Raw genomic sequence first — 23,386 nt, 5'->3', positions numbered from 1 at the left:
TTTCGCTTGTCTCGGGGATGGCAATTTCTTCTGTGGGACACCAGCTAATCGCCACATGCTCCCTGCGCCGCCGGAGGAGCCTACGATCATAGTCCACGTTAAACCAGAGAAGGTCACGTGGTCCTCTCAGTTCCAACGCGTGTTGAGTGATATACTCAATAAAGTTATTCGAAGACCGCTCGTCCATGTTCTGTGGAAGAACGAATGGAAGGAAGGATTGCACATTGGTGACGGGTCCTGCAGAGCCGACGCTCGATGCCCCATTCGCGTCAAAGCTGCACTCCATAAGAGGGTTTGACCTCTTCCCGCTATTCGTTGCTACGGAAGCAGGCATTTCTTTCGCCACCACGTGCCTCTGCGCATCGCCGCTAGCGCCCATCAGCGTGCCTAACGGGAGACCCGCATCGTTGCCCTGACAGCTGCTGCCGGCTGACTGCAAGTCAAACGTGTCATCGGTGGTCTGCGGCGGAACAGGGGCGGAGAGTGGCACACGGACGATCTTCGCCGCGCCTACCGGCTCCTTCGCGAAGGGTGGTGTGTCACTCATGGCCCATTGCTTGTTCTGTGTGCCGGGGATGTACTTTGACCGCACCATGCAACTACTAGATGGTAGCACCAAGGGGGGTAGCGGGGGCCTCTTTTCACGCATTTGAATCTTCATCCCATCTCCCCCTGATCCCGTTAATGATAGAGCCGGTGTATCATGCGAGTCCTTCCGTCGAGTGTAAATATCGGGTGCCGCGGGCGACTTCGCTGCTACTTGGTACTTTGGCGTGTTCACAATGCGCCTAGCGTTCTTGGCGGAAACGATGCAAGGCGCCCGGGTTACCGTCTCTTTCTCCCGATGTCTAGTGACTGCGCTGCCCATCACCCACTATAATTGAGCAGTCGCTCCTTATCCCTTCCTTATCCTTGTTTCCTTCTCGATTCCTCTTTCCTCCTATTCTTTCCTCCTTCTTGCTGTTGTTCCTGCCAGTGCAGAACTTCTTCCAGTGGGAGTTTTGACACAACTCCCCACGACAGCCGCGAGGACGAGAACCAGTTTCTATTTATGCGAGCGCAAAAGTGCCCGCGTCAACCAGCCTCCGCAGCTGCCTATTGGCCTTCGCCCACTCACTTTACCGTTTTTCACACCAGCAACAGAACTGAAGAGAGAAACACGCTATACAGTGAGTGAAGCTTATAATATACACACACACACACATTGCATAATGCACTTCGCATATACATGTTTTCACTTTGTTCCCTCCCCCAGTCTTCCAACGCTTCTCATCTCTGGAGGGAAGGTGAGAAAGGAATTCAACACCACCACCAAGATCAGCTGAGGAAGGAGAACAATATATGGGGGCCATATCATACACACTCACACATTTATGGCTCAATGAAAGGCGGAGCACACAGTATCATTCGAATTACTCGCCGTGACTCAACCAGTTTAGCATCACACTTCATTAGTTTCCCTTAATCGGACCTGCACCTCCGTGCCACCAGTTTCCATTCCTTCCTCTCTGTTCTTTTTTTCTTTTTCTTTTTCTACTCCTTCCTTTACCTTGCGTGCTAACTTTCCACTCATCATCTCAGTTTGAAGTTGCTGCTGCGCGGGCGCGGAAGTCCTCCTCCATCGCGTGGTCGATCTCCTGCACAAGGCGGCGGTACCGCAGCGCCGTTGCCTCCGCTGCGCGGAACTCCTCCGCTGATTTCGTCAGGGCACACTGCACGTGCTGCTGCACGCCGTCGCCGAGGCCTGGTACCTTCGCTGCCCACTGGAGAAAGAGTGATACTTCGCACACATCGTCGATAGGGCTCACATAGTCGTCACCCTCATCTTGACGCTGTCCGATCTCGTCATCGTCATCATCGTCGTCGTCAGCATCATCGGTGTCGCTAATCATGTCTTCGGCGTCGTCGGCATCGTCAACTCCCAGCACATCTTCGTCTTCGAGGTCAATGTCCTCGACGTCCGCCTCCTCAATGCCTTGGCGGATCTTCGACAAGTTCTTCTCCGATATGCGGCAGCGCGACTGGAGAATGGCGTCATTGCGGAACACACAGTACTCAATGAGCGCCAGCGTAGGCTGTATGTAGGCGTCGAATGCCACCAGGCCATTGTTGTTGTTGCTACTGAGGTGCATCAGTAGGGAGGTCATACCCAAAACAACCACCTTGCGTGTGAGGAGGGAGAGATTTTCGACTATCTCACTTGCGTTGTCGTCTTTACCGCGCTTCCCCTTCTTGCCTTTCGTAGCGGTGTCCTTCCGACCAATGGCACCACGAAAGAAGTGAAACAGAGCGTCAAACAGCGCCGGGTGGGCGTTGTAGTCGACTATAATCTGCAGCGTCGCGGCGGCATTGTAGTAGAAGGCGTCCATCAGCGCTGCCACGATCCATACCTGCAGTCGCACCTCTCCCTGGCGGATCCTGTCATCCGAGAGTGCGCGCAGCAGGAGCATAACGAAGCGCGGGAGGTGCGCGTCGAAGAGGCCTGGTGCCGCCTCGCAGTGTTTTGCTTGGTGCAGCATTGCCTCAATCAGTTGCGGCACCGCAATTCGTTCATCAGTGCCACACGCACACTTGAAAAGCATCTTATCGCACGTCTGGTACGTCGCCTCCATGAGCTCGGCGTTCTGCAGGTACTCGACTGTCCCGTTGGAGACGTAATTGTCGAGCACTTCTTCAATGTTGACGAAAAAATCCACGCCGATGCCGGAGTCTACGGAGTGGAACAACAGCGGGAGTACACCCCAGTAGTCTTGCGGAATGGGCTTAGAAAAGTGGATGACATGTAGCAAGATGACGAGCGTCTTTTCCACAAATTCAATGTTATCTTCTTGCTCCAGCACTTTTCTCGTCAACAGCAGTAGGTCTGGCCGTATGCTGTTGAACACCTCCATGTGGTGTGTGGAGGCTTGCACGATGGTATCCAACGCATCCAGCAGCGCACACGCACTCATGTCAGTACGCCAATACAGTGAAAGATTCTGTTCTGTCATCGCTTCTTCTTGTTGCGCCAGATCAAATGCCGTTGCAAGGAAGTGCTGTACGAGCGTTGTACCGATTTTACCCAACACAGGTGTTAGCTCTGGTGCAAAGTGCTCCACCAGGTATAGTAAGGCCGTTGGCACGAATGAGGTATGTACACGGTTAAGGAAGCCAATGCATTCCTCTACCAATGGTACAAGAATCGGGCGGATATACGGCAGCGCGCGCTTCATCTCCAAGAAAGTACAGAGGGCGTCAATAGCGCCCAGACGAACCCGCGCATCGTTGTCCTGCACGAGAGCACAGATGAGCTGCGTGAAAGAAGCGAAGTGCTCCTCCGAGGGGATAGGAGCCTTGGAGTAACGCTGGCATACAACAAGGGCCTTGCAGCGCAATGGGACAAATGGAACAGTTGGGAGAACACGCGGCGCCACGAACGTCATGAGTACCTGCGCCATCTGCGCCTCCCAAATTTCGGGAATCTTGCGCAGGTGCTTCCTCAGCACCGACAGGAGATGAAGGAAGCCAAAGGTTTGCGGAAATGTTTCGCTGTTGTCTTCCTGCGACAAACCCAGAGTGAGGGCTTGAATAATTTTCTGCAAGGCGTCCTCGTGGAAGTCCTTCCCTCCTTTAACCATCGCCAATATTGCGTTGGACGCTGCCTGCCGCTGCGACACTTCACTCTGGTCGAAGCCCTCCTCCATCATGTACTGCACAAAGTCCGAGAGGTCACTCTCATCTGCGAACGCGGATTCATCCTCCTCACTGAAGCACAAATACGGAAACAGAAGCGATTCTATAACGTGCATCAGCTGCGGTAGAAGATGCTCTCGGTAAAGAGATCTCTCGAGGGTGCACAGCTTGATGTAGCGAATGGCAAACATATCGGCCTTGTGATGCAGACTCCGCGACTTGGAGGTGGCGGCGTACTCTAGCCACCGCCTCCAGACACCAAAGAAGGCTGCGGCGTGTGTTGTCAAGAAGCGCCTCGCCACCGGTGGTGGCTTCTTCTTTCGTGTCGCATCATTGAGAACGGAGTAGGAGATCATGGCAATCCGCTTGAGGCAGCGCACGTACTCTTCATACACCTTTTGGGATCCATTTGCTGCCGCTTCACAAGCCGCAGCGAAGTGACGCTCCGGGTGCTGCGCCATTTCATGAAACCACGCATCGAAGGCCTCTGGTGGAATGTCGTGCGCCTCCTTGACCTGCAGCGCCGTTTCCACAACACACTCCATTGCTTTCAACACAACATGGTCCACGCGCAGGTCCCCATACGACAGGAATGGTGGGAGGGCTGTGAAGAGGCATCTGCAGATCTCCAATTTCATTGGCATCGGCTCCAGCATCGGCGTCTTGAACCTCTTGATGAATACGTACAACATCCGCAGCGTTGCTAAAGCGTGATCGACGGAGACGTTCGCCCTGTCACAGGTGATTTCTGGCATCAGCTGTGGGAGGTAGTTCCATTCAAATGCGCTAATAATTGTAGCGACACAAATGTGGATAGTCTTTTGATGCATGGGCGGCATACGGAAGGCACCGCTGTAGAGTAGAGACTTTACTTCCTCCAGCACCCCTGGAACACTAGCGAGTTTATCCTCATCAAGCGTGTGCACGATGCAATTCTTCGCGTATATAAGGGCAGAGAGGCTTTGCTCCGATGGCAGCGTCAGGTCTGTGCCAGCACGTAGCAGAGTCACAAGATGTACGGGGCCATCAGCAGATTGGAGAGCCTCCTCAAGCTGCGCAGTCGCCGCCGTTCGCTCCTCTTTGGTCCCTCTGTACGCAACTGAGAGCAAGTGCAGGATATCCATCACTGCACGTCTCGTGAGAGCAGATCCTTCGTGTAGTGGCTACAAAAAAATAAAGGAGTAAAAAAAGTTCATTGATAACACCACCATGTCAAAGTACAGTGCTGTCCAGCAAGGCTTCTTTCCTTTAGCCCCTTTCCACGTATAGTGTCCTCTTGGGGATGAGGAGATCCACAGCAGAAGCGACAAATTGGCTTGTGTATATTCTTTACATCACAGTACATATGTCTACACACGCAAATATATATATATATATATATTTACAGACATGCATACAGAAGAATATCAGGGGGGGGGGGAATGGAAGAGCGATGCAAATTTACATCATAAAGTTCGACGTGCCTGTGTCAATAAAAGCGGCTACTCGAGTTGACTTGTTGTAGGGCGATGTTTCCTGCGGGGCTGCGGGGTTGAAGCAAGGCACGCTTTTTCGAGAGGCCTTTTCACAAGTGGAGAAAACAGAGGATTGTTGCATGCCCATTGCGTCCAATGATTTCACATTTGATGAATTGACCTCCACTAGTTGTTTGTCTAGCCCATTTAAGAGAACAACAGAGTGGAGAGCCGATCGCGGCCACGGTCGCGCCTTAAAAGCGGATTCCAGCACACCCGGCAGTTCTCTACGTCCCTGAAAGTGAGTGCGAGGCAGTTTGGCATGGGCGAAGAAGAGCGCTGGCTTGTCTACCTGTTGGTGCGAAACTGTGTCCAAAAGGCTCCCAGCATTAACAGCTTTCGTCCTATCACTTCGGTGATCGAGGCATGGCAAAGAAAACGCCTTAAACTCCTCACCCATGTCATTGGTACACACCGGGGCACCCAAGCTTGCTCTGTGGAGCTGCACCCTGCTGACGCTGACAGTGCCCTGCCCTTCCGTGGGTCGTGTGAACAGCGTCATACCGACCGGTCCACCCATCAGCGGCACGATAACAGCTTCTTCTGAGGATTGCGGCAGACGCACCATCAACGTTGGCTCCCCTCCTGTGCCACTGCCCTCGGAAAGAAAGAAGGGGATCTTTGTATTTGTCTGGATGCAGTTGACAGCCACGCGGAAGTCACCCTGACTCAGCAACTTCTGCTCACGCATGTCAGCGAGCCACCGAAGCAGAGCGATGATATCCTCCACCTCCGCCTCTGACTCGCTGTCTGAGATGCTCCAGCCCTCCAGCAGCGGGGTCGACGTCAGCGTCCTGGCACCGGAGACTGCAGAAGCGGGTGTCACTCCTCGACTCGGCCCCATCATCGCGGTCTGCAGATGCGCCTGCAGTAAAGAATCATTGTGGAACACGTTGCCCTCGAGCGCTTCAAGCAACGCGCGGCCCATTTCAGAAAGTGGGGGAACTGCAGGAACCCAGGCGATGTCACCACCATCGCCACCCATGGTCATTACCTGGGACCCATGCAACGACGACAGAGTCAGCTTGGGCAGACGCATAACACTGCCGCCGCCTACCTGCTCCTGGGAGCCCCCCGACGCTGCGTGTGGCCCCCCCGTCCGCTTGCGACGCCCAGCCTTCGAAGTGTCCATGGCGGGTGTCAGGGGCCGCTGATGCGATAAGGGACCCCCTGCTGCACTGGAAGGCCCACGGCGAGAGACTCTCCCACCATCCTCGCCCCCCACTAGCCGCCGTCTCCGCCCACCACCAGGAGTACCAGTGGTTGCGCGCGTCTCTCGGCCACTGTCACCATGCGTGGGTCGGTTGGAACCTGAGACCGGTGTCACGCCTCGCTGCGTGGAATGCCGACCTTCATCCTCCACTCTCCCTGCGTCAATCGTAGCCGACAGAGTACCTTTCCCTTCCTGACCAGTCGCTGCCGTAACGTCTTGTTGTGCCAATCCAGAATGCAGTGGATTATCTTCGGTGGTCCTCTTCTTCAACCCTGGGTGCGCTGCTGCTGCCGCCGCCGCCGCTTCTGACTCCACGCTCCGTCCTGTTTTAGCAGCGTTCACAGCTTCTGCGCTTCCTTGATGTTTCGTTGGTACCACTTCTTCCACCGAATCCGTCGTGGGGAAGGCACAGTGATCCCCTAAAGAAGTTGATGTGCTTCTGACTAATGAATTGGTCTCGGAAAATATTCCAGATGCGGTAACAGTGCTGCTGAAACCGTCGACTCTGCGTTTCGTTGCCTTGAGTGAAGATCGGAGGCCACCACTGGCAGCCTGCTGGCCCTTGAGCAATGATGCTGCATCCTTTTTCTCGTTCCCTTCTAGAGCCAGCTTGGTGTCTCGCTTTGATTGCCTTTTTTTCTCCAACCCCATGCGCATTGTTTCCCCGATATCGATCGGTGTTTCCAGATCACCTTCTAGGAGAGTGTCAGGGGAAAGACTTTCCTTGCCTGCACGTTCATTGCTTCGTGCCACACCAGCGACATTATTTCCCTCTGCGACCACCACCGAAACCGTCTTCGCCTCACCACAATAGGGGATCTTGCTTGAGAGACGAATTCTGCTAGGAGAGCCATCTGTCTCCCGTGTGACGCTCTCCATGAGCGAACCCGTGAGCAGGAATCCTTCCCTACTGCCAGCGTTTCCTGATTGAATTCCCTCACCCCCCTCCTCTTCCCTACCCTCTGTAAAATCACCAAATCCTCTCGCCTTCGCCATATCTCTTCCACTAGTAGAGATGGGCGAGCAGCTCCAGCTGGACATCGAGTGATCATTTCTACACTTGACGCCTTCGCCATCGTTTGTCTCGTCTTCCGTGTGCGCTAGCGAACGCTGGCGGCTACTTGACAGACTGACTCCTTTCTTCCCCATAGTCGAGCCCCGACTAGAAGCCAGAATACTGCAATGGGAGAATTCGTCGTACTCACTCCTAGCTCTTCTGCCATCACCATATGACGAAGAGGAGAACTGATCATCTCTGCTTTGCAGCATCATCAGCGCCGACGCCACATCTTCATATGCCAAAGGGGACTCTTCGGCTATTTTCTTTCTTTGCCTGCGGCGTCGTTTTTCGACCCCGCATTTATGGAGGCAGCTTACAAGTGTTACGAGCGGACCGCTGTGTGGCGAGTGGCTTGGATGCGCCCTCTTGTCCGTGCTCCTTAACGGCGGCGGAAGAACGCGGCGCCGCTTCCGCCCCTCCTCCTTCGCCCCACTTCTTCCGCTGCCCCCAATGCCGCTCCTAGTTCTACTGAGTCGCGGGCACAGCGCTGTCTCCGATGCTTCAGTGGACCGCGTCGAGTCCAGCTTCACATCCACACTTGGCTTCCTCGTCCCCTCCTTGGGCTCGCTCGGCGCGTCGCCAGCAATTGCCTCTCCGCTCGTAGTGTCCTCCTTGAACGTGTCTGCCCCTCTGACTTCCTCTGGATCAGAGCCGACAAAGTTGCCTCGCTTCTTTCCACGCTGGGTTTCTTTCAGAGCGGACATGCGCTCACCAACATTTTTTAGCATCCGTGTGTCACACACCTGGTATACTTTTTTGGTCGCAGTAGGCTGTTTTACTTCCTCCACGTTCAAGGTGATGCCATGCTGGTCCACCCACGCCAACAACGCGCGCTGAACGTTCTTCGGCACGCGGAGAATGGTGTTGCTGACAGGGAAGGAGAACACTTCAACTTCCTTCTTCTTTCGGCCTTTTTTCGCAGTTGTGGGCCCAGCTCCATGCCTCTGCTGCTGCTGGTCTTCTTCTTGTTGCTGTTTTGGCTTGCTATTTCCAGATGACAAATTTTCTTCCATTTCTTCTGTTGTTCTCCCCACCTCGTTCCCCGTTTCCTGTTCCTCATCCATTGCGTCCGCTTCCAGCTCATTCATAGCCGCCACGACTGACAGAGGCAGCGTCTCGGCATGCGGCGTCTCACCCATGCCTTGTCTCACCCAGTGTGGTCCCGCTGTCAAGTACTCTACAAATGCAGTGAGTATTGCCTCTTCGAAGCTTGAGTCATCGGCTGTCTCTTTCGAAGCCCGTGCTTTGGGCATTTCGAGGGTCTTACAATTTTCCACAATCACGTTGTGCATCCCTGCCATCATGCCGCCGCTCTCCAGGGGTTGCACAAACGCGTTGCCTGTCAACACACCACCGGCGTTGTCCATGATTTTCACTGCTGCCACATGGTGCGGATGAAAGACATTATCCTCCACCCTTCCCTTAGACAAAGGGGCGAGTGTCACACCGACAGCACCCTTGAAAAACGTGTTCTTATGCAACTTCATTGTGGAGTGCCCCTCCAGTATCACAGAGACATCTCCACCGGTGAAGGAAGAGTTTTCCACGACGCCGCCACCACCGCTTGAACGCAGGAGCGGATGGGTCATCTGGCACCCCACAAAGCTACATTGCTGGAAAACTGGCGCGGCTTCGCCATGGACCAACACTGCCACACTATTTGACTTGGCGAGGAAATTGCAGGAGTTAAGGCGTATCGTTGTTCGTGCGCAGGCCTCCACGGATGTTGCGCAGCGGATGAATATGCTTCTTCCCACACTGCCTTCGCTGCTCTCCTGCGCCACGACACCATAGGCAATTTGGTAGAACAGAGACTCCAACACCTGACTCCTGCCGCGGCAACCCTGAACCAGTCCCTTGCTGTTAGCGCCCAGAAAGACACAGCGAAAAACAACAACCGCGGCGTCCCTGCACACTGTGACCGCTGCGCAGCCTTTGGACGTGAAGCTGTTGTACGCCAACACACAACGACCCTGCTCGATTGATCCAGATGCATGGACGTCGCCCAAAGTGCTGCCAGAGAAGGTGCACACCAGGATGTGCGCCGCAACGCCTTCCATCAGCTGTACGGCCATACTATTCCCTTCAAAAGCGCTGTTATTAACAACAACGGTGTCGCCCGTCGCCCCCAAATGCACACCACACGCGTTCTTCACGTACTGGTTAAAGGCATAGTGACCTACCCCTCCATCCTGAACTCTCAAACCGGAACTGCTGCTGGCAGTGTGCCGAGAAAAGGTGTTTTCCACAACGATCGGATTTGCTCCGCTAGTACAACACATCCCGAATTCACTGTTTTCTTCAAACACGTTGCGCCATAACTGAGCAAAGGCATCCTGTTCACAGAGACACCCGCAGACATTTTTCTGAAACGTGTTGCTAAAAACGTCTCCACAGGACCCAGCACCACGTATAATGACACCATTTTGACAGGCATGGAAGTGATTGTTGTAGATGTGTGCCTGCGGGGTCCTGTGAATAAGCATGCCGCAAGCGTCACCCTCGAACATATTGCCGCTTGCCAAGATGCTCGCCCCCTCCGCAGAAAAAGAAGCACTGCATTGACCGTTCTCGCTGAAGGTGTTATCAGTAATACGAACTAAACCACTGTTGCCAACGACACTAATCGCATAATTCAGCTGTCTAGCGAAGGCAGAGTTTTTCACTTCCACATCCTCCACGTCTGACATACTGATGGCATTGGAGTTCACTTTAAAGGTGCAAGCCTCAACAACTACGATTGCTTTATCCATCGCCTTCACGCCATCGGTGGATGACTCGAATGTGCAGGCGTTCAGTAACGCCCGTGGGCCCTTCTCAATGCAGACACTTGTCCCCGGGTTCTCGTTAAACATACACCTTTCCAGGATAATCGCCCCCACTGCAGCACCGTCCGATGTGCTGGTGCAGGACACACCCACTGTGTTGCCGGAGAAGGCACACTCGCACAACGTTGAGTTATCCACTGACACATCATCTAAGCGGAAATCGACGGCGACACCAAGGTGCCGTGCAATGCATCGTGCCATCTTCAAAACCGACTGCACACGCACGCCAACAGGGGCATCTTCCAAAACACAGTCACGTAGCTCCAACATAGAGCCGGTCTGCGCCTCAACGCTCACCCCCTCATTTTCATGCAAGTGGCAGCCTGAAAGCAATGGACGGCACACGCCTTGACACACCACACCTACGTTGCTATTTTGGCTGATCGTGCACCCATCTAGACACACACACGCCTCCAGCAGTACACCGCCCTTGACATTTCGAATTATCTCGGTATTTTTAATTCTCAGTAGCTTCTTCCCGTCGTCAGTGGTGTTACTCTTGCTGTCGTTGCTTTCGCCGGTTTTGTTGCTTTCATCATCGTCGTGAAGAACATCGACACCTCGCTCCACTTTCAAACCGTATTCCCCTGAATTACTGATAGTTAGGTGAACTAATTCGGAGCCGCTTGAGGGTGGGCCAAGCAACACGATGCCGCATCCAGGGGAGGCGTTTACAACTGTTGTATGAAGCGTTACATAACTCTCGCGCTCCACAAAGACGCCTGTGGCACACTCCTCAACTGTTGTGCAGGTCACTGCGCCATTGCTTCCGGGTTTGTACCAGATGCCAGCCTCAGTNCATCCTCTGATCATCATCTGCGTGAATACCGAAGGAATGCTTGTGCTGCTACTCCCCTGGAGACAGCTAATGCTTCTTGTAGTGCTACTGTTGGCCAGTTTTTGGTCGCTCTTGTGATGCTCCTCTTCCTTCACCTTCTCCTCGTGCAGCTGCCGTGAATCGTCTTTTTCCTCTTCTGGTGATGTGAAAGTGATACCGATCCCGCAGTTGTCAATAGTCGTGTGCTCGACGACTGCCCGTGATCCTGGCGAGGCGACGACGCCAGTGTTTGTGCACTCCGTGACGTCACAGTGCGACAGCACCACAACCCCATTCTCATGCACAATGGCGCCGCTCCCCTTCTGCGGGCACCGTGCGCTAATTTTGCACCGCTCGAGCCGTACGACGCCACCGTCAGTGCTGAGCACACCCGCCTCGCTGTGGCTTCCGTCGATGGAGCAGTTTACCAAGAGGGGCTCTCCTGCACGATGCGAACCGCCAGTCGTAGTGACCCCGTGACAGTGCTCGACGATGGTGCACTGCTCAAACACAACCGCGCCCGCCTCCTCTAGACGAATGCCATCCTCTTTGCTGTGCTTTACGACGCAACGATCAAAACGACACCCGCCACCTTTTCTAACGAGCACACCCGCCACCTTGCAGCCCTCGATGGTTGCATCACTCACTTTTGAATCAGCTGCAGGACCATCAACCACCACGCCAAACCTTTGAGACCCTTGAATGGTGACATCAGACAAGCTGATAGATGCACCACCTTCTAGAGACACGCCCACGTTGCAGTTTGCGATGCGATGGTTCTTCACCTTCGCAACAGAACCTGTACAAGCCGAGATACCGACTTCGCTTTCCTCAATAACATTATCATGTATATCACCACTGGCTGAGAGCATGATCCCGGTACCAGCACCGGTAATGTTGTTGTCGTGAACAGCAACATCCTCAGCCGACTCACACGCTACGCCAAACCGCTTGCATGTGCGTACATGATTACCTTCAACAGTGCCAGTGGAACGTCGCGTACACCAGACACCATATCCAACATTCTCCATGCGGCATTGGAAAACTCGGCACAGAGTCCTGAGACCATCAAAGTGAACGGCACCATCGCTAAAGTTGGTGATAGTATTTTTCTCAACGAGGGCCTCAGCACCCGAGGCCACTTGAATACCCAAACCCGAGGAATCCGTTAGTGTGTTTTCCTTGATGGTGACGGTGGCGTCCCCGAGGGCGTACACAGCTATTGTAGAGATGCTTCGGAATCGATTACACAAAACCGTACATTTGCTTCCACGCCCCTCCACAACCACACCGTATTGACTGAGCGTCACATCGTTCTCCTCGGCGTGCACAGAACCACCAGTTTTCACGTAAATTGCTTCCGCCATTGAGCTCATGCTATTCCGCTCTAAAGTAACATTGCCCCCGTCCTCCACCAACACGCCCTCCTGGAAACTGGAGTACATCACGTTGCCACGCACAATGCACTCACTGCGGTTCGTAACCACCACAGATGCACATGCACTGCCTTCGATAGTGTTTTCCTGCAGCGTGGCTTTGCTTGCTTCCACAAGGACCACATGGTGTACCGAAGACTCCTGGAGCGTGTTTTTTTCAGCAACAAGACGACTCCCGTCACGCACATAGACACTGGTGGAGGTTCCACCAATACGGTTTGACCGCAAGGTTAGACTAGAACCCTCCTGCACAAAGGCACCATACATGCTGCTGCCACACCCGCGGACAGTATTGTTTTCAATGACAGCAACGCCGTGGCGCATGACAGAGAATGCCGCGACGTGGTTTCGGGTAAAAGTGTTATGTGTGATGATGCTCGCTGCACAGTTTCCGAGAAAAGCAATGCCTACTGAACATTCTGACACATTGCACCCGTCAACAGCGACAATAGAACGGTCAATAAGCATGCCATAATGAAAGTTCCTCAGAAAATCACACTTTGTCAGCGTCACACGAGGAGACTTCACCTCACCACGGCTGCTGGTAGCAGTCGGGCAGACGTGGATGCCGCCACCACAGCGCTGAATGTCGTTACCCTTGGCAAACAAAGACGTTGCCTCCCCGATAGCGACGCCCCACGCTGCACAGTTAATAACTCGATTGCCACAGAATCGTTCTGGGGGTATATTACACCCCTTGAAGTAGAAACCAGTGAGACCGTTGCATAGAAGATTGCCCATGAGAAGTGGAGTCGCCCCATCCGTGGTACACACAAGGCATGCCCATGCGCTGGAGGTATCCTCAAGTAGCATTTGTGTCGAGTGCACTGATTCGGGATCGATTTCGTCCTCGTTCGCTGTCTCCCCTCCGCCACGGACGATATTTTCACGAAAAACCGGCTCACAATAATCGAGAAGCCGCCCGCTGATTGTCACTACCATGCTGTGCTTGCCTTTTTTTTGAGTGATACGGTTGTGGTGAATGTCTGGGCTTCCAGTAGTATTGATGTGCACACACTCTGCATTGTGGAAACTAATATCATTGTGTTCGTAGACACCACCACTTCTGCCGGTGATGGAGAGCCCAAATCCATACTCTGAGTTGCATATATGGCAGTGCCTTATCTGTGGTGTGGCATCGTTGGTGACGTGCACAGAGGAAATCTCACAGTCTTGTATGAGCGGTTTGCCACGCTCAATTAATATACCCTGACTGTCAGACGCCTTGGTGCCCTTTGCGATGATGGACATACTCTGCACGAGCACTGGACCATCCGTATTGATCTTCAAGCACGGACCACGTGATATAATAACAGGTGGCTCTCCATCTTTTGCGCTGCATAGCTCCAGTGGGTGATTGATCGTAAGCGCCTCGAAATACTTGCCGTTCTCCACCTCAATGCGGTCGTATGGGCGCGAGGCTCGAATTGCATCGGCTATTTGGCGGAACGGCGATGTGACGCCTTTCCCGACGCGCATCTGTCGGACCTCGCGCCCAGAAAACGGACTCACATACCGTGTAAACTTTACATCCATACCTATCGACATGTCTCCTCCTTTGCCAAGGCACTGCCGAGGCTTTCTCTATGTGTTTTGTATATTAGGAAATGACGCATGGAAGATGGAGGTGTTGATGAAGGGAGCACAAAACCAGCGAAAACGAATAGGCGAATTTTCCAGAGTTGCATTTTTTCTTTTCTTATCTCATATAAAAAAGAAAATTTCTTCGAGCAAAGACAGGAGAGTGGAAGTCAACTTTTTTTTTTGTTTGAAGGACTTCTTCGTGATTCCTACCACCTTATTGTGATACATAGGGTTAGTACGCCATTTGGACAGAGCAAGTGAAGCGTTGACAAACATTGCATAATGATCTACTATGCCGTATTGGCTTATACTATCGTGACACCCCACCCCAATGCCCAGCACTGTCTATTGTGAACGGCGTTCCGCTCGTGACCTTCTGGTTAAAGTCCGGCCGCGTTGACTTGGCCTGTGAAGGCAAGACAAAGAACTCCCTCACGGTGTTACACAATGTCTGACTAGCTGTTGGGCGCCATTTAAGCCGCTCACCAAGCAAAAGAGGAGAGACATACGGGAGACAAGGGGATTTGTTTTCAGAGAGGATTGGCCCTTCGGGGGGTGAATACCTCAGCACGGTTCGTGGCTCGGCGTAAATGCATTTCCACCTCCGCTTCCGTGTCGGGAACGCACGGCTTTTGACGTTTTTCCCCCCGAATTGCAGGTTACACGCCAGCAGCTTCCCTCAGCAGAAAAAAAAACAAGGTTATGCCACTTGTTTTTTCTCTTACATCATCCGTGAATCAATCGACAACAGCAAGCGTAGAAACGAAAACGTTTGACAGCTGGCCCCAAAAAGTTATTGGGAATATTTCTCTGATGCCATCAGATCTACAGCTACCATTCTACTGAAGTCTACGAAGGCGAAAAAACAACAACAACAACAAAAAAGTCTCGGACAATTTCACAGAAAGTCTCCATTCTTTCTCCGAGCTGTCGAACCCACTCAATTGGGTGTTCCCAATTCATAATGATTTCTCCATCAAATCAGCATTCCACTTGCGAAAGTGGCAAGTTCAGAATCTCACAACTCGCAGAGACTCCGCCGCTTCGCGGGAATGGTAAGAGATGGGACAGTAATGGTCAACTTCCATCTGGATCCTACTCGAAATCTTCTGATCAGACACACCAACCCATGGGAGACACTCGCTTACCCCATCAGTTGGTCAGACAACTATTTGGACACCCACCCCTTCAAAAATCCCCCCAGAACGAGAAAGAATCTTTACTTGTTCCATACTACGCGCATCCCTCATATTCAAAAAAAATAACAGATACTGTAACAGCCCCCATGAGGAACAGCACAAAGGCGTGACCACCACCATTTTTACAAACTCTGCGCAGATGGAGAGGAGGCGCTGCTGCTTCTACTGTTCCCTCCGCATTCGTTTTTACACCTTTGAGAGTGGGAATTTTCTTCGCGGCACCTTCATCCCCTGCATCTTCCGTTTCGAGTCGTGCGTACACAGTGCTCCCATTGGGCTCGGGTGCTATGTAAACGTACGCCGCGTAGAAGATTACGGTGGCGCCACACAAGGTGAGGCTTAGACTTGGCTTCTCGCGACCCCTCGGGACAAGACCGAGTGACTCCAGTACAAAGAGCACAGACGTACTGGAGGCCACGCCGAACGTTTTCACCACAACGTCAGCGTACTTGTACACTGCACTGATTACCAATCCCACCGAACCATTCGAGAAAACCACTAACAAGGCGCTTGGGCTGTATCCATCGAAAAAACCCGGCTTTTTCGCAATGCCAAGGTACTTCGCAGGAACCGCGAAGTGCAACACGGTGTTAAGAAGTATCCCAAAACAGTAGAGAATAACATTCTGCGCATTCAAGCTCGAGTTTTGCGTCTTTATGATCTTCTCATTGTATACACCAGCGAGGCACGAAAAAACCATGTTCGCCACCATCAGAATGTAACCCAGCGGGGGGGACGTAGTCATCCCGTTGCAAAGATTTACCTGAGTGACAACCAAGCCAAGACACTGCATGATAATGGCAAGCCAGCACAACCGCGAAATGGACGTGTGCGATACTACACGCAACAGTAAGGCTGTCACTACTGGTGACGCCGCCTTCAAGAGGTAAAACTCACTTGCCGACATGTAAATAAATATGGGAAACGTCACAACGTTCACAAAGGCGTATGCCAAACTAAGAAGAAATTCTCGCTGAATAAGGTCCCACGTCACGTTCTCCGTGAAGATCCGAATCATGTTGCTTATCACCGACGGTGGAGGAGACTGCGTCACTATCTCCCTTGCCCGTGCCAGGCGCCATATTATCAAAAGTGTCACTCCGAGTTTAAATATTTCTGTCATCACGACGGCGCCTGCCGGTGAGTATTCGTACCCTCCTTTCGATTGACTCAGTTTCATGCCAACACCGAGAGCGACACTCACAGTCGTGAGCGCTGCCAGAGAGATTAGTCTGGCGCTAAAGGTCGGTGGGCGAAGTTCCTTTCTGTCAGACATGTGGAACTACTTTACCACAACCACTTCTTTGTTTACCTTTTCATTGTGAATAAGAATGCGAAAACAAAACTGTGTGCATCTCTGCCCGCATGAATGTATACACCTCAGTACGTCCGTGAGGGATTGGAAGCCCCCCCCCGAAAAAAAGGCGTAAAGAGAGACCAACATGTGAACTTGCATGGAGGTGTCATTATGCGACTTCCACAGTGGCAAAATAAAAAGGAAACAACAACAGCAACGAAAAAAAAAAACAGAAGCAAACCAGAAAACAAGCACACAACCAAACAAATTGAGAGTTGAGTTTTTTTCTCGTTCTCCTTCTCTTTGCTCAGACAGAGAGAAAAAAAAAAAGATTCTCTTTCACGGACGCACGCACGCACGCAGGGAGAGACAGAGACACACACTCACTTAGCAGCTCACCCACCGGCGCCCTTCTTCATCGGTAGAAAGCCTTAGCTTCAAGTAGTGCGTGAGAGGTAAAGTACGACAGGGTGAACCGCCACACTGCATCTTGCATTCGTGTCGAGAGTGACACAACGGGACCCGGCGTCCCGCGGAACAGCGGCGAGTTCACCCAAATTCCCGCACGCGCTTCCATATCTTTCTGCAGGGCAGCGAAGACGGCGGTCTGGTCCTCCCCCATGCGGAAGTAATGACCATTGACATCATCCACACGCTTGCTGAGGCAGAGATCCGTAACGTACAGTGCAGAAATAACCGGAGAGAGGCGGAATATGGCAGCAATGTTGCTGTCAAGAATGCTCGAAAGCGGTAGCTGGCTATTGGCTATCACGTGGCTTCGCGCAGGGCCAGGGTCCACCACATTCACAGTGCAGAGGGATGCGAGCCGATTTTCACGCTCCAGAAATCGGCTCAAGGAGAAGGCGAACAATAGTTTACACATTTCAGCATGACTATAGCCACTGTAGCGGTCAAATGTAGACCGAAAGACTTCTTCATCGTCGTGTGAATCAAAGATACTTTCAACTTTAAGATTTGAGGTCCCAGCGTGGGGGGACACAACCACAACAAACCGCCAGTGGGGCCACAGCGAGGACGGGATATTTCTCTGCTGGAGGCGGTACTGAAGTAGGCGGAGCATCAATAGACTATGGCCCACATGATGTGTTGCGACATGCTGTTCAAGTCGCTGCGGCGAAAGGCGTGGAGGCGCTGCCGCCGTCCCCGCGGTGCCAACCACAACACGAAGATCCGGGTCGCGGGAGAGGATAGTGCAGAGGTTACTCACTGCCGCTGTGTCGCTCATATCGCACTGATGGGGAATAAGACGCCCAGTTTTGCCCATCCACTCCTTGTGCAGTCTACTCTGACGTTCTACAGCAATCTGCATCATTCGCTCTGCCTGGTTCACAGATTTCTGCGAGCGGGTTACACCGTGCACATTGAAGCCGCATAAAATAAGGTTGAGGGCGGTGTAAAAGCCTATCCCACCGTATGACACACCAGTTACAACAGCGGAGGGCTGTGCCCCGCTGGCACAAAGCCCTTTCCACAAGGCGCGGTCCAGAAAAGATTCGTTAAGTACTAGAATCATATCCGACGAACTGAGTCGGCTGTGCGTGGGCGACTGTGGCGCCAGTTGCATGACAAGGTCACGCCGCTCCATGGACGTGGGACGGCTTCTTCTTCGCCGCCAGACAAGACCGACACGAAAATACATGATGTACAGGTCTACTATGCAAATTATAAGCGCGCGCAGGATGAAGGAGACATACCCAATAATTTCCACGACAATGTGCATGGCCGGAAGACTGGCCCTATAGCTGCAAAACACGCCTATATTCCGCTTCCTATACCGATAAAACTACGCACCTTTACGCCCTGAACTCAGTGAGATGGTCAATTTCCGTTCTAGAAGCAAAAAAATATAAGAAGATGAAAACAAAAAGCAACAACATCAATAATGAAAGCGAGAAACACCATAGTGTAACAAAATATGGGGAACATATGAATTTGATACTGGTACCGTTCCTCCTCGCTTTGTTTGCACCTAAGTGGGTCTGTCTGTGTGTGTTTAACATGCTCCTGTGGAACCCGTCTACTCGCCAGACACTCTCCGTCTTCATGTGTCCAAATGAACGCCTCACAGAGAAACATTCACACTCACTCAACAAGAGATATTATAACAAACCAGATTCCACACGCCTTTATGAATCCATCCATGCAGTTTTGTTAGGTAACTGGCGGTGCGTGATGGGCAACCGATCACCGACACACCCGTCTGCTTGCAGCATATCCAGAACCTCCTTCCAATGACTTGACTGCTGCAAGAGAGTGTCGCTTCCGACCATCACCATTGCAAAGCGCGCTCGACTACAACATACAATCATGCGGTTTCGCATTCGCAAGAACTCTGTCAGCCGTTCTGTTCGCACCATAGAAATAATTATAACATCATTCTCATCGCCCTGAAAAAGATCTACAGTGCTTACCGCAACGTCGCTAAAGGCGCGGAGACGCAACGAGGTGCGCAGTAACCGGCACTGCCCGAGGTACGGTGTAATAACGGTGATAGACTTCTGGTGCACACCCTCCGACGTGATGTGCGCCACAAACTTGAGCACCATCTCCACCTCCTTCACATTGACCTTGCTGCGGCTTCCCGAAGCCTCCTCCTCAGGGTGGTTGTGGCGCCAAAAGAAGACCCGCTTCGCCAAGCCGGGCACGCGGTCTGTATACTTCTCACCTCCTGAGGAGACAAACGGTCGCCTGAGAAGTCCTTCATTGTCCAACAGAGTCTGCGTTTGATAGAAGGGCCGCACGAGTCGTGAGATGCTTGGGTGCATACGTCGTTGCTCAGTCAGACAAATCGGCTTCATGCGGAACGCCAGGCGTTCGAAAAGTGACATGTTGAGCCGATTGACCTTTTCGTAGAGAAAGGTTTCCACCTTGGGTTGCAGCTGGTAGTGGTCGCCAATAAGTATAATTTGCTGTAAAGAGTCAGTCATACAGGCGAGCAGCTGTGACTCGAGTACTTCCGCGGCTTCCTCTACCACCAGAACACTTGGTCGAAGTGAGCGTAGAAGATTCTGATTTGTCGCGCATCCGGTCGTAGTGAGGCCAACAACATCCGCCCCCTGAAGCAGCGCAAGCCTCACCTCATCCATAGCATGGTTACGTATCGTCACAGCGTTCATGATAGCATCCATAATCAGCAGGCAGTCCCGGGCCTTAGCAGAGATGCAATCACGGATCAGATAGGCGTAGTACTCATGACGAAGGACAGGGTCGAGGCTCCACAGCGAGAGCAACTCCTCTGGGACACCATCTGGGCGCTTGGGCGGATTCTTCGCCAACTCCATCGCCTCCACTGAGAGGTACGTTGTGTGGAGCGATTCATTAAAATCGCAATTCTCCTTTTCACGCTTCATCTCCTGAAAGACACTCAGAGGCGCGCCGCCGTCATCATCATCTGCTGTTGCAGTCTTATCATCATTAGCCGAGGTGGCCAAAGTGGGGATAGATGACTTCTGAGCCTCCTCGAGGCACACTGACAACTGTGTGCGTAGGAGGGTGAGATACAGCGTTCGCTCAGCGGAACGGGTGGAACTGCCGACGTACTGTTTCCCCTGCAACCAGTCGTCTCGGTCTTCGTAGCGTATATGCTTTCGCTGCTCCTCCGTCAGCCACCGCTCGAAGAAAGTCTTCGGCACACGTCCTGACTCCAGGTAGTGGATCTCCTTGAGCAGCCGCTCCAGCCGCTGGTTCATGAGGAACAACCGCTCCTTGAGACTATTGAGGGCCGCCTTATCACTCTTGGAACGCAGCAAGGTGCCCAGGTTGTACGGGTCAAGTGCTGGCTCGCGTGAGCGGCCGCCTATACGTACAATACGTTTGCCGTGGGGGAACAACTCCGACTTGCTAGCGGAGGATCCACCAATCAATTGCTGGGCTATGCGGGGGCGCTCTTCATCCCACAAGCCGCTTCGCAGCAGGTCCAAGAGAAACTCATCGAGGGCGTGATTCTTGTACGTAATGATCACAATAGGCCCAACAGTTGGCAACATATCATCCGCTGATGTGGACCTAAGCTGATCCACGTCTATTGTACGAAGTATGTCACCCGACGCGACCAACTGCTTGTAGCGAACGTACACCTCCACCACGCGGCACCCAATAAACGACTTACCTGTCCCTGGTGGACCCTGTACAAGGAGAATATCGGAAGTGGGAAGACAACGCATGGCCTCCTTCTGCCCTTCGTCGAGGGCAAAGCGACTATTAACGCTGCCAATGAGATCATCAAAAGCAAATTCGCAGTGGGGCGGTATGTATGCTACGAGGTCGTCCGGTTTTTTCACCTTACAGATGCCACCGACCGATGCGTTCGCAGCCGCCTCTGCACTCACAAGCGTGGATGCCATAGGGAGAGGCATTGCAAGAGGACCAACAAAGGCACTGAGTGCCTTCATTATGCTCTTATAACCTGCCATGAAGATAGTTGTCACCAACATACAGGAGTGATCCGTCTTGCCCATTTCTTCATTGCGCCTTAGGTGCTCACAGAGAACATCAAACCCCGTACTGGTTTCACAGGGTGCCACCACAATCATAGACCCATCCAAAAGATGTGAGTTGCATGATGTTACAATACCCCAAAAAATTTCATTTGTGTCTATGAATGTGCGATCGAGACCTGTTGTAATACAGAGAGCTGTACCTGGGAGAAGCTGCGAGGGAAGCCCCGCATTCGATTTTTTGGNCCGCACCTGCAGAATATAGCTATCCGGTGACGCGTAATCTCTATCCCGCGTCACCACACGCCCCATGAAGCGCACACCGTCATACAGCCATGCATGCAGAACATCCGATTCTGTTTCCGCCGTCGGTTTGTAGTTGGGGAGCTGAAAACACACGGCTGGTAGGAGACGACTCACCGTTTCAAAGGTGTCTGCACGCAATAGGCGACAGTGATCTGTGATGAAAGCCTCCGTGGTGGTGTAATTCGTCGCGCCGTTAATAGGGAGACTCTGTGGACTAAAGACCGAGCGAGGGTCCGGCGGTGGGATGGCAAAGTCTTCTACCGAGGGGATGACGAGCGTTGTTAGTTTATTTCCTGATGGACACCGCAAGCGACGCAGCGCCGCATCCACCTTCTTTTTTGCTGCTGCTGCTGCTGTTGCCACCACCGCGGTCGTTGCTGTTACTCCAGCGGTGGGGTTTTGGCTTGCGGTCAGAAGCGATTCCAGCATTGTCTGCACTTCATCTGTCACTTCCCCCGTGGTGTTTGCGTGCTGCCGAAGCAGCACAATGAGGTTGGCCACTTCAATCCACCTCTCGACCAACATTGGTGTCTCAGCAGCCATCTCGCTCCTGCTCCCCACTTGAAGGGCATCGAGCACCATTAAAGGGAAGAACGGGGCGACGATCCCCTTGTTGGAAGACCGCAACATTAATGCAAGAAAGGACTCGAGAAGTGGAATATGAATAGGCTCCCGGTTGCCGACAAATGTTGTCAGCTCCACGAGTGTGTGCACCGCGTCAAGAAAGGCGGGTCCAGCCATGCTGCGTAGCAGTGTGAGCACATTGGGCCACTCGTGTGTGTGTGTCATGATGGTCTTGATGACAGTTATGGGCGCCGTCGCTGTTTTGCAGCGCTGAATGAACTTATTCACATCCTCTAGCGTGACAGTTGCTCTCTCTGGGCGAATGTCAACAGCGAGCGGATACTCCCTGCTGTGGTCGATCTTCATCGTCACGACGTCGCCGAGCGCAATCTCCTTTATGCCGTAATCGACGCGGTCCATGAAGAACTTCACATCACCAACCTCCGGCACCCGTACGAAGCCGATGCCGTAATTTGTGTCAATGCGCCCAACCGTACCGCGACGCCTCTCCTCTGCGAAAGGCGTGAGCTCCTTCCGCGATTTAGAACGCCCAGCCTGCGAGCTGTCGCCACCCCCACCGCGCTTCTGCGCTCCGTCGCGACCAATCCTTTTTAAGGGAGAGGCAGCGCCGCCCTCCTTCCACTGCTTCTCCTGCAGCAATTTGCAGCGCTCAATCTCCGCCTGGTGGGCGGCAAAGCGAGACATGATGCGGCTCGGCCCGTCCCTCACAGGCACAGCGTCGGCGTGGAGCTGCTCGCACTGCCGCTGTGTATGCCCTTGGTTACCGCAGTGCCGGCACCAGCGTTCCTCACGGAGGGAAAGCAATCCGTTCACCAACCAATACTGCAGCGCCTTCTTCTGTTCGTCGATGCGGCGGGAATCCATAAACACCGTCCGCCAAAGCTCCATTTCATCCACGTGAGTAGCGGCGTACTGTGCCAGAGGAGGGTGAAAGTCCATGATGCGCAGAAATGTCCAGCTGTTGCACAGAACCTCATCGGGATCCGTCCAGTCGATGCTGGCACTTTTCTCATCCGTCCATGCATCGCCGGGAGGGGACGAAAACGTCATGTGCGATGTGAGCTGCACCACACCGCAATCAGAGTTAAGAGGGAATAAATTGTGCTTTAATCGATTTCTCTGGTTTCGCTTAAGTTCTTTGCTTTCTTCTTAAAAGGATGTAAACTTGTGTGTAAAATAGGTGGCTTGACGCTTTTCTGCCACTGAGGGTATATGCTGATGAAGAGACCCCACCGCTGCAACAACAACAAAGACGAAAAGAGAAAGGGCGGTACCGTACAGGAAATGACTTCTAACAGAGAATCACGTTTGCGCGATCAATAAACACATAACAACACAACCACTGCAACCAACGCAGCCGTTGTTACCACCACCGTGTGTACTTTGTTCATCGCGGCCACAGTGTGAATACTCCACCC

At 52.8% G+C, this 23,386-nt stretch overlaps 6 protein-coding genes across 6 annotated transcripts; all 6 read right to left on the bottom strand.

Moving 5' to 3' along the window:
* Positions 1–868, bottom strand: DQ04_00701110 (hypothetical protein; the record flags this gene model as incomplete). The annotated part of the gene is made up of 1 exon (XM_009309552.1): positions 1–868. A coding segment is annotated over one exon (868 nt), but the record flags the coding sequence as incomplete, so codon positions are not given.
* Positions 869–1,577: 709 nt separating this feature from the next.
* Positions 1,578–4,796, bottom strand: DQ04_00701100 (importin 7; the record flags this gene model as incomplete). The annotated part of the gene is made up of 1 exon (XM_009309551.1): positions 1,578–4,796. One exon carries the CDS (start codon positions 4,794–4,796, stop codon positions 1,578–1,580), a length of 3,219 nt encoding a protein of 1,072 aa, XP_009307826.1.
* Positions 4,797–5,112: 316 nt separating this feature from the next.
* DQ04_00701090 (hypothetical protein) lies at positions 5,113–14,088 on the bottom strand (the record flags this gene model as incomplete). The annotated part of the gene is made up of 1 exon (XM_009309550.1): positions 5,113–14,088. One exon carries the CDS (start codon positions 14,086–14,088, stop codon positions 5,113–5,115), a length of 8,976 nt encoding a protein of 2,991 aa, XP_009307825.1.
* A 1,269-nt stretch (positions 14,089–15,357) lies between these two features.
* DQ04_00701080 (UDP-galactose transporter) lies at positions 15,358–16,599 on the bottom strand (the record flags this gene model as incomplete). The annotated part of the gene is made up of 1 exon (XM_009309549.1): positions 15,358–16,599. The coding sequence occupies one exon, from the start codon at positions 16,597–16,599 to the stop codon at positions 15,358–15,360; it is 1,242 nt and encodes a 413-aa protein (XP_009307824.1).
* A 436-nt stretch (positions 16,600–17,035) lies between these two features.
* On the bottom strand, positions 17,036–18,361 carry DQ04_00701070 (retinol dehydrogenase 14; the record flags this gene model as incomplete). Its single annotated transcript, XM_009309548.1, has 1 exon — positions 17,036–18,361. The coding sequence occupies one exon, from the start codon at positions 18,359–18,361 to the stop codon at positions 17,036–17,038; it is 1,326 nt and encodes a 441-aa protein (XP_009307823.1).
* Positions 18,362–18,767: 406 nt separating this feature from the next.
* DQ04_00701060 (putative NFX1-type zinc finger-containing protein 1-like) lies at positions 18,768–23,018 on the bottom strand (the record flags this gene model as incomplete). Its single annotated transcript, XM_009309547.1, has 1 exon — positions 18,768–23,018. The coding sequence occupies one exon, from the start codon at positions 23,016–23,018 to the stop codon at positions 18,768–18,770; it is 4,251 nt and encodes a 1,416-aa protein (XP_009307822.1).
* Positions 23,019–23,386: the final 368 nt, after the last annotated feature.

The sequence above is a fragment of the Trypanosoma grayi genome, assembly GCF_000691245.1.
Source record: "Trypanosoma grayi strain ANR4 Tgr_70_V1, whole genome shotgun sequence".
NCBI classification, from domain to species: domain Eukaryota; phylum Euglenozoa; class Kinetoplastea; order Trypanosomatida; family Trypanosomatidae; genus Trypanosoma; species Trypanosoma grayi.
The sequence above is the reverse complement of the archived record's forward strand: the minus strand, read 5'-3'. Positions and strand labels throughout refer to the sequence as shown.